The sequence below is a fragment of the Danio rerio genome, chromosome 14 (genome assembly GCF_049306965.1).
Source record: "Danio rerio strain Tuebingen ecotype United States chromosome 14, GRCz12tu, whole genome shotgun sequence".
NCBI classification, from domain to species: domain Eukaryota; kingdom Metazoa; phylum Chordata; class Actinopteri; order Cypriniformes; family Danionidae; genus Danio; species Danio rerio.
The window spans coordinates 50,284,887-50,296,420 of record NC_133189.1 but is presented as its reverse complement, the minus strand read 5'-3'; the positions used below and the strand labels follow the sequence as shown (position 1 = coordinate 50,296,420).

General features: G+C 36.3%; 1 protein-coding gene across 3 annotated transcripts in view; it reads right to left on the bottom strand.

Annotated features, from left to right (window-relative positions):
- Window positions 1-821: 821 nt before the first annotated feature.
- Window positions 822-11,534, bottom strand: part of si:ch211-276i12.4 — a 29,983-nt gene continuing 19,270 nt past the window's right edge. Inside the window, exons 4-8 of one of the 3 annotated variants that reach the window (XM_073922226.1) lie at window positions 11,334-11,462; window positions 11,178-11,244; window positions 8,126-8,233; window positions 5,190-5,709; window positions 822-953 (exon numbers count right to left, since the gene is read on the bottom strand). In XM_073922226.1, the coding sequence (XP_073778327.1) occupies window positions 826-953; window positions 5,190-5,709; window positions 8,126-8,233; window positions 11,178-11,244; window positions 11,334-11,462 (952 nt within the window). In that variant the 3' untranslated portion in view covers window positions 822-825. Of the gene's footprint in view, window positions 959-3,545; window positions 5,710-8,125; window positions 8,234-11,177; window positions 11,245-11,333; window positions 11,463-11,534 lie in introns of those variants that run through there. The other 2 variants (XM_073922227.1, XM_017359063.4) reach the window with 2 other exon arrangements.

Sequence of the window (11,534 nt, the reverse complement as noted above, 5' to 3'; positions counted from 1 at the left end):
TAGGACAGTAAGGTCTGACTTTGCTTAGACAAAAGTCTTGTCACTTAACAGAAATATTGTCCAGTATAGAATATAAAGTCATGCTGCAGTGGATAAAAAATGAATATTGTGAATGACTCCCATGAGCTTGGAGGACTGCATCCATACATCTCTGCAATGACTCAAATCACTTATTAATAAAGTCATCTGGAATGGCAAACAAAGCATTCTTGCCGGACTCCCAGAGCTCATCAAGATTCTTGGATTCATCTTCAGTGAATCTTACTTCCTCTTAATAATAATAATAATAATAATTTTTATTTATATAGCGCCTTTCCAGAGCTCAAGGACACTTTACAAGGAATGCAACAAAAAGATGAACAAACATACATGAGGTCAAATATAACAAACTTGAATAACACAAACAAGACCTAAGAGACATATGAGCAGAGTAGTGGTGGATCAGATTAAGTGGTCAGTTTGGCAGATCAGAAGCGAAGCATTCAGAAAATAAGTGAGTCTTAAGTAAGGATTTGAATTCAGAGATATTATTAGCAGAGCGGGTGAGTGTGGTAGAGAGTTCCAGAGTTTGGGTGCATTTATATATATATATATATATATATATATATATATATATATATATATATATATATATATATATATATATATATATATATATATATAGTCATTCATTCATTTTCTTTTCAGCTTAGTCCCTTTATTCATCGGAGTCGCCACAGCAGAATGAACTGGCAACCTATCCAGCATAGGTTTTTGCAGCAGATGCCTTTCAAGCCGCAACCCATCACAGGGAAAAACCCATACACACTTATTCACACACATACACTACAGACAATTTAACTTACCCAATTCACCTATAGCGCATGTTGGGGACTTGTGGGGGAAACCGGAGCACCCGGAGGAAACCCACGCCATCACGGGGAGAACATGCAAACTCCACACAGAAATGCCAACTGTTCTATATAACAAGCAACATAAAATAAACATATCTAAATGATACACAAACATAGAGCAAATTTGCTGACAATACTTTATTAATAAATAAATATACAAGGGTATTCGCTAATCAGTTATATGGCTTATTCGCATGCTAGAAGAAATGATCTAGATTCTGTTTCTCGGAATTATTTACATTCTGTCAGCAGCAGATACACATTTCAGAATAAGAATAAGTAAAACACTTTCCTAATGCTAGTTTATACAATAAAAAGACACATGAACATTAATTGGTAAACGTAATGTAATGTACATATCAGTCTGCATCAAAAATGAAAATAGTGAATTAATCCTGGTTCATTTTTAGACATGAAAAATACATTAAAAAATAAGAAAATAAAAAGAAAACGCCTACTAAACATCTGTACAAAAAACAATCTTTGTGGTGGGCATTTTTCAGAACGCATAAACCCCTTGACAGATAATATATGAAAAATATATGACAGAGCTACACAGGGGCGCCTGCAGGATTTTATTCCAAGGTATTATAATGATATAAAATATTCATTTTGATGGTAAATAATCATTTAAGCGATGGCTGTTATTTCTTTCAGTATTAAAACATTAAATAACGAATATGAAACAACACGTAGCAGGATATAAAGCATATAAAGCACTATTATATTTAGCAAAATGCTGCTCTTTTTATCTTAGTATTTTTCTACTTTTATTTTTGTTATTTTTAATAATTATTGACTTCATAATTAAGCTATATACAAATTCCTGCTTAACATTTTAGAAAATATTTTGCATAGCTACCCAGTATGTATTTAAGATCACCGACAACAAAAAAAACCCACAAAAACATGTTACATGGCCCCATTAATGTCCAACTTATTTATATATTTTTTGCTATTTTTTTTGTTTTGCTTTTTTGAGTAAAAACAATATCGACATTTAAGAATCCATATTTATTTTATTCCTTCATTCATTCCTTTGACTTGTTTATTGGTGCATATATAGGCTATAATTAAAATTAACAGTACCTTGAACTGCTACAGTTTCACTAAAGCTTTCAAACAAAAGTCCAAAAAATGTAAGAAAGGTTTGACTTTCTCCGGTGACGGTCGACTACATTACAACACACAGTAATCGTCCTTCAGGTGGTATAGCAGGCATTAAATTACAAAACAAGCCATTTGGGCTTTGAAATTAAAAGTGCAACTAGTTCCTCATTGTTCAAAGATTCTGCAAGTTTGTGTTTCATAGATATAAGGTGTATTGGATTGTGGATGTTGATGATTTTAAGCCTGTCATAGAAAAAAGTCTTTCAGCAGTGCATGTAGCTGTTGGTAAAGTACTCTCCCGGATCAGAGCAAGTTTTTGTGCTATCAAAATACAGCATTGCATGCAACAAACTCACATTCAGTCAGGAAAAGTAAAGGTCTCATTGCCTAGAATGTCAATCAAATTAATCAAGCTCTAGCCACGAATAAAATTGAAGGCCATTTTATTATTTTAAGATTTTAGACGACGGGTTAGTAATTATATTATAGATGGTTAATATATTCAGGTCAATGAAATAATAACTTTTATAAATTAAACATGTTCATAAGAATGTGGTGGTCCAGTGAAAAGCAGCTATAGTGTATACTGCTTAATAATAAATTTAAATGATGTCATAAATAAATAAATAAAAAAGCGGCATTAATTCCCGCCCTCTCATGGTAGGTACGCACAGTGCGTACAGCCGTATGGCTGCAGGCGCCACTGGAGCTACATGTTTCTGATGTCTTTTGACATTTGTATTGAACTGCATTGGGCAACAATTTAACTATAACAAGAAAAAAGAGATGCATGATCATTCTGTCTTTTTATGGCAATATCTTTTGCCACATGTTGTGTTTTTGGCGCGTTTCGTCGGTTTTGGACCACATTGAGTACATATTGCAGTGGACCCACACCAAAATACACTTGGAAATGAACTAAGTTTAATTTTTAAGGGGACTGTCTTATTTGGTGTGCACTAAGGTACAGATAGCATACGGTAGACACAGTAGTTCCCCCAAAAATGAAAATGTCCTCGCCATTTAGTAATGCTTAAGTTTTTTTAATCTTTTATGAGTTTTTTTTCTGTCGAACACAAAAGAAAATATTCTAAAGAAAGTTGGAAACCAGCAGCCATTGACATCCATGGAAAAATACAATGGAAGCCAATATGCTTCTCCTTTCAACATTCATAGGAATTTCCAGCCTGATCTCACGAGGAAACATAAGTATTGTACATTTAGGCAGTTCAGTGGCTAATTCGTACATTTTGGTACAAATGAGTTCAGTGAAATGAGTTCAGACATTCAAAAATGCACAATTTTAAAAAGAAGGCGTGGCAACCAACCCCACCCCTATACTTAATCGTCATTGGGTGATGAGCAAATCGTACAAAAGTGTACGAATTAGATTGTTAGAGGTCATATGAATTAGTCACTAAATCAAAAGGTTTCGAATTGCCGTAAGATTGCGTGGAATATCTTCTTTTGTGTTGAACAGCAGAAAGAAACTCACGCAGGTTTGGGACAAGTGAAGGATGAGAAATGATGACAGAATTTTCATTTTTGGGTGAACTATCTCTTTAATAAATCAATTGCACAAGAGGTTACACAAAACAAAGTGTGAACACTATTGAACTGCAAATAAAACACATACACATAACCAGATGGTAGAGTAAATACAAAGACACTTACATACAACATCTTGTACATCTTGTACAGCAACAACTTACACCAACTAAGAGCCATCAGACCAAGAGTTCTTCGCATACCTATTGCAATATTGGCAATAGGAGATGTATTGAAAGTCTTCCTTTAGTTTTTGCACAGTTTAACATTAAAAAAAAACAATTAAAGCTGCATCCAAAATCACATACTTCTCTACTTTATAGTAGTTAAAAGACAGTATGTGAGCCAAGTAGTATGTCCAAATTCATAGTGCTCAAAAAGCAGTAGGTCAGAAGAAGTACCTGAATGACCTCATACTTCCGGTGAGATTCTTTAGTGTGCATACAATGGACATGCAATGATGCCACAGAAGGGAATTCATGAATGAGAGTGATAGAAAACAATTAAGGAAACATGCCTCAGTAATGTATTTGCGATTGTCAAAAATGTACACAGCGCCCTCTTGTGAAAACAAAAACTGCAACAAAACTTGGCCCCCAGAACATATTTCTCAGTTCTTAAAAGTGTACCCCTGTGCACATTTTTTTCCAATGAGCCTGGGTTGCAATGTAAGGTGCGACTCTAATCACATACTTATGCAACAATATGGTGAACACAAAGACCCAATCCAAATTCTATTTTTGTACCCTATACCACTTCCCCATCCCCTTGGCCCTTGAAACAGAGTGTGAAGGGGAAAGGGCTTCAAAATTTACCCCTAACAAATGGGAAAGCACTACAGCACCTGCACGCATAATGCACTTATTAAAACAATGAAAAAGTGGTGTGAAATGTTGAACACTTGATGCACTCAAAGGTCACAGATTTGCTCTCAAAGGGGAGGAGCTATCGGGTGCTGAGGTTACATTACTTTGTTTATTTTGCATTGATCAAGCACAATTCTCCTATAAGTCAATATGCCGCCGCGTGATGGTGAATGTGGTTGTAATTATTCATTCATTCTTTTACCTTCGGCTTAATCTCTATTTCAGGTGTTGCCACAGCAGAATGAACCGCCAAATATTCTGTTTTATGCAGCAGATGCCCTTCCAGCCGCAACTGAGTACTGGGAAACATCAATACACACTCATTCACACGCACACACTCATACACTACGGAAAATTTTGTTTACTCAATTCACTAATAGCACATGTATTTGGACTGTGAGGGAAACCGGAGCACCCGGAGGAAACCCATGCCAACACAGTGAAAACATGCAAACTCCACACAGAAATGCCAACTGGACAAGTCTGGACTTGAACCAGTGATCTTCTTGTTGTGAGGCGATAGTGCTAACCACTGAGCCTCCGTGTCGCCCAGTTGTAATCATGACAAGGTCATCTAATTTGGTAAAGGTTAAACATTGTCTAAAAAATAACACCAAGCTTGTGCACTACACAGTGTGTAGTGTGTCATTTGAGATGCAGCTATACTTAACTAACAGTCATGAGGTAAATTCAACTTTAAGTACGCAGTATGAGATGCAGCTTCACTGTTTTCCATCTGCCAACTTTCTGGTTTCAAAAATATCTTTCTCACCGCCTTCATCATCCGCTGGAGGAGGAATCTGCTTCAAAAACTCATTCAGCAGCCTCTGAGCTGTGAAATAGCTGACATCTGCAGGGTTTCTTTCCTCTCCTCCTGTCTGTCTACTTTGTCTCAGCTCTTCTACATTATAAGGGTTTGGAGGGAAAACGTGGATCTCCGTGTTCACGGCTAACTGATGCACTTGGTGACTCTGACTCTTTGTTTCTGCCATGGTTTTGTGGATTGGCACATCTTCGGCAAAGGAAAAAGGAAGTTGTGAGTCACTTCCTTTAACTGTGAACTCCTCTAGTCCTGCCCATGGATCTTGTTCATGTTTCCATGGCTGAAAAGCAGTGGCTGGCTGTTGTCTGAAACCTGAGCACGACTGAGGCCATTGAAAAGCTTCCCCTTTTGCTGCAGATGCTTGGTTGCTGTCAGGTTGTCCGGTAGATGTTCGAGGACATATAAACTGTTCCAGAGCTTCCTGGGAATCTAGGTGATTTTTCAACAACTCTCTGATCAGTGAGGGAATCTGTGGAGAGGGAGAAAAAGATGTTGTTGCTGTTGTTGAAATACCTCAGTCTACAGGCACAGCTATAAATAAAATAGCTCACCTGTAAATGCGTTTTACATAGCAGGGCCCTAGCGCAGTTTCATTTTACCCTTTTCCACATTTTATTTTTACAGTATGACACTTTTTACAGTACTTTTACTGTTATTTATTAACATTTTACACTACTAGTACAAAACCTTTATTTTTAGTATTTACTATTGAATTGAATAAATTCTACAAAGTCTACATTAACGTCTACCACAACCCTAAACCCAACCATCATAGTTATTAGCTTTTACATTACCGTCTACAACTACCACAACCCTAAATCCAAACTTCATAGTAATTAGTGTTTACATTAATGTCTACAACTACCACAATCCAAAACTCAACCATCATAAATGTTAATATCTACAGATATCACAACCCTAAACCCAACCATCATAGTTATTAACGACTACAACTACCACAACCCTAAACCCAACCATCATAGATATTAACGACTACAACTACCACAACCCTAAACCCAACCATCATAGATATTAATATCTACAGCTATCACAACCCTAAACCCAACCATCATAGTTATTAACGACTACAACTACCACAACCCTAAACCCAACCATCATAGATATTAATATCTACAGCTATCACAACCCTAAACCAACCATCATAGTTATTAACGACTACAACTACCACAACCCTAAACCCAACCATCATAGTTATTAGCTTTTACATTACCGTCTACAACTACCACAACCCTAAATCCAAACTTCATAGTTATTAGTGTTTACATTAATGTCTACAACTACCACAATCCTAAACTCAACCATCATAAATGTTAATATCTACAGATATCACAACCCTAAACCCAACCATCATAGTTATTAACGACTACAACTACCACAACCCTAAACCCAACCATCATAGATATTAATATCTATAGCTATCACAACCCTAAACCTAACCATCATAGTTGTTAATGTCTACAACTACCACAACCCTAAACCCAACCATCATAGTTATTAACGACTACAACTACCACAACCCTAAACCCAACCATCATAGTTATTAACGACTTCAACTACCACAACCCTAAACCCAACCATCATAGTTGTTAATGTCTACACCTTCCCCAACCCTAAACCCAACCATCATAGATATTAATGTCTACATTAATGTCTACAACTACCACAACCCTAAACCCAACCAACTCAGCTATTAGCGTCTACATTAACGTCTACAGCCACTACAACCCTAAACCCAACCAACTAATAGCATCTACATTAATGTCTACAACTTCCGCAACCCTAAACGTAACCATCACAGTTATTAACATCTACATCTTCCCCCAACCCTAAACCCAACCATCATAGTTATTAGCTTCTACATTAACGTCTACCTCAACCCTAAACCCAAACATCTAAGTTATTAGCTTCTACATTAACGTCTACAACAACCACAAGCCTAAACCCAACCATCATAGTTATTAACATCTACATCTTCCTCAACCCTAAACCCAACCATCATAGTTAATAATGTCTACACCTACTCCACTCACTGTGCACGTACAGCCTCGAGTTCTGCAGGCTTTTGTACTTGACATGCTCGCCATTGTACTTTTACTTGCAACCACAGGGTGTGACACCGAGTAGGCTAACTGTCATGACAAAACGGATGAAGAAGTCAGTAAGGGGAGTTGCCAAAAGAATAAATATAAAAAATATATTATATGAGATGAATTGGTTATGGATAAATTTAAAGTAAACACATGAAAGCGTTTGCTGAAAATGTTCTCTGATAAGTATTTCTGCCCCCTTGCCAACAACATCTCGTTGTAACGTCTTGCTTGGTTTAATGGGATCTCGATAACTGCAAGTTACGCCACCTTCATGTTACGCCCCTGACTTGCAGTCCGCAGCCAGATACACTTGGAGTACTTGCTTGACTACAAATATGCAGTAAGCTACTGTAAAAGTTTTTAAATGAACCACAATGTAATACATGTTACAGTAGTAAACTGTAAAGAATGTATGTGGGCGTTTGTGGCCCATGTTTGTGGGTTTAACTGGGCGTTTTTGCAGTAAATTACTGCAATATTATACTGCAAAACTATATATATATATATATATATATATATATATATATATATATATATATATATATATATATATATATATATATATATATATATATATATATATATATTCCAGTCAAACTAAAAGAAATAAGACTTTCTCCAGAAGAAAATAGAATAGGAAATTATTCAAATTTCACTGAAAGGCTTATAAATTATCTTCATTTGCATATCAAATTACTTTTGCTCATTTAATTTGATGCTGACAGCATTCAGGACTTCTCGTCATTGACCCATCTGTCTGCATGTTGCGCTTACATTGATGTTTTCCAGAGAACCGATGGTCTTCTGTGCAGAATCCAGCTGTTTAGTCAGATCTACAATTCTCTGTGTGAGGACCGTTCTTTCAGAGCCCAAGCTGTCTACCTGTCAAAATACAGTAAAAAAAAGAGAAGCTGTAACACAAATAACTGGCAGTGTGTCTGTAGATGTCTTTTCATCTGCATTTTTAACAGCACAGCAGAAGGGAAAGCAGATGCTGTAATCAATAAGACATAAGGTCTGAAAAACATTGCATAGTTCACAGGTGTAGTTTATGTAAAAAACATCCATGACAACACCAAAAAAATCTGTAATATTGCTGTTAATATGGGGCGCAGTGGGGTAGCCAACATAAATGTTAACTGTGTTAATTGGCCCAGTCGAGGCTTGAACCAGTGACCTTCTTGCTATGAGCCGACAGTGCTAACAACTGAGCCACCATGCCGCCTAATAAAATATTGCTACCTTTAATTTTTTTGTTGTTGTTGTTGAATGAAACTAACTTTTGACATCATCTCAACTTACATAAAATTTACTTAAAATATTAAGTTAAAGTCTAAAAAAGTAAGTTGAAACCTGAATAACTTGTTAAAATAGGAATTGAACTTTTTGTCATATCATTTTTTCAATGTATAATACAGAAAACTCATGTTATAATACGGATATGGATAATATATACAGATAATTTCAACTATCTTTTAAATAAAAATGCATTAAATAGGCATCCTTATGGTCTTTCAATTAAAATTAAGATATTTTAGGTTGTTGCTAACGTGTTTGTTGGGTGTTGCTTTGAAATAATCAATCATTTAGCTGACATTCCCATTCTTTCACTGAAATTATATTTAAAGGGCATCTAATTTACCCCTTTTTCAAGATTCAAGAAAAGTCTTTTGTGTCTCCAGAATGTGTCTGTAAATTCTCAGCTGAAAAACACCCCTCAGATTATTTATTATAGCTTTCAGAATGTTGGAATTTTCTGCTCTGAACACACTGTAGCTGTTTTTGTTGCCTGTGCCTTTAATGCTTGTTATCCCCGCCCACCATTTCCATGTGTCTGTCAGAGTGTGCCTCGGTCTCAGCCTCAGCTGCGTCAGATAAACAGCACAGTGACAGACACGAAGGAAGCAGATATCACATAATGTTTGTGAGAAATCCTACAGTAAGAACTTTGCCAATGATTATTTGATGTATTTGTTGTGGAGTTAATTCAAGCCTTTCTGCAACGATGAGTCACACACATTGGGCTCTATTTTAACGGTCTAGGCTAAGTCTAAAGCGCATAGCGCAAAAGCATTAAGGCGTGTCCGAATCCACTTTTGCTATTTTCAGGACAGAAAAATACGCTCTGCACCATGGTCTAACAGAGTTGTGCTTATTCTCTTAATGAGTTATGGGTGTGTTTTGACAATAAACAAATCAGAGTGTCAGTTGCGTCGCGGCATAGCGTATTTGCTATTTAAATGGCAGACTTTGTAAGTGTAAAAACTGAGCGCTTCACTAGCGAGAAAACAGTTAAACAGATCATCTGCAGCACGATGATACAGAACGAGGCTTCTCCAATACTCCTCCTATACTTTCTCTTTCTCTCTTTCGTGGATAAGGAAACGTTGTTCACTCCACTGAAGACCTCGATTAGCCTACATAATTAATTCCATTTGTTAAGCACAAAGATTTGTTTCAAAACTATTTCTAAATTCTGTTCTAATTTACAGCAAACTAATAAATGAACAATAATAAGAAGTGTGGTGAAAACACTGATATATATTAAAACACACATGCTGTGCCCAATATGTTCCAAAAACTGAAATGTGGGCAAATCTAAGCTTGTGTTTAATAAAAAAAATATATAAATGCTAATAATAATACTGCTAATAATAATAACATTATACAAAAGCAATTGTCATGAATAAACTAAAAAATCCCCCCGAGATAAAGAAGGCATGGAGGCAGTGGTTTTTAAATTCATGTATAAAGTAATCATTTTTTGTAATATTTTAATCCTTTAATTATTTTCCATTTGTAAAGATATTTGTGTATTGCTGCACATTCGGCATGTTTTTTTTTTTTTTTTTTTGCACAACTGACGCGCTCTGCTCTGGACTTTAAACCTGCTTTAAGTTGGTCTATTGAAGAGTCTATTTTAGTTCCTCAAAGTTGCAATGCGCTAACAATGCGCCTTAACACACCTCTTTTCTAGACAGGAACACCCAAGAGTCCACAAAGTGGCTCAAATGGATTTGCTATTCAAACAACGTGGAAGAAAACAAGAAAAATAAGATTGTGTTGGTCTGAGAAAGCAACATGGTGTTGGGAACACAACGCCTCATTGCGCTTAGTGTATGATAGGGTCCAATGTTGTGACAAAGTTCATGCACACACACATATGCAGCGCGCGTGTTTAACTTTGCACTCTTTTTGCACGAGAAATGTGACAGGACACACGTTAATCTCCACTGCTGTATGGATATCCGTTATGTTAATGTACAAATAAACCTGATTTAACGTCCACAAACCGGGATTGAAGCGTTGTCTTTTATAATTGTACTGACATGCGGCTGTGGTGGTGAAGTAAAGCTGAAGTAAATCGCTGTAATTCATTACACACATGCACAGTTTTAAAACATTTTAAACTTTAAAACTCATTCCTGACCACATTTAATGATTGATGATCACAGAGAGCTGCACAGATCTTTTAATTCCACTAGCTTTGCGCACGTCCTGTCTTGTTGATATATTTATACGTGTTACTATGGAGACATGTTAATACGCAGCTGTCAATCAATTCGGTGGGTGAAAAAAACGCACGTCACATTGCTGTGGGCCTCAAAATGGGAGGGATTTGGAGCCTATTTTAACATTAGGAAATTTTAAAAAAGGAACTTAATCTTTTTCTATCACCCCATTATGACTGTGGACACTCTATACCTACACACAGTTCTGTCCAAACAGCTTATAAAACATTATTTTCATCAAAGGTATTATATCATTTAAAACTAAAGTTCTTAGTTTGCATCAGACTTTCTGATTTATTACTAGTTTTTCTTACCGAAGATTTGAGTTTTTGCTCCAGGACACCATTTGCCTGTTGAGAAACAGAATAGCTCTCCTGAAGCCTGCAAATCACACAGTGAACAGAGATTGAGAGAGTCAGTCAGTTATTCATTCGATTTTTGCAGAAACATGTCTGAAGTTTATATAAGACCTTTTGTATTTCTCTTTAAGGCTGATTAACTCCATCTTGGTGCATTGCAGTTCTGTCTCCATGTTCTCAATGCACGCCACCATCTGCAACAGGTTCTCGTGCAGCTCTTTGTTGTACTCCTCCAGTAACCTGCAATCAGTGGTGAGAAGAGTACTGAAAACTCATACTCCGGTAAATGTACTATTACTTGCCATAAAAAGT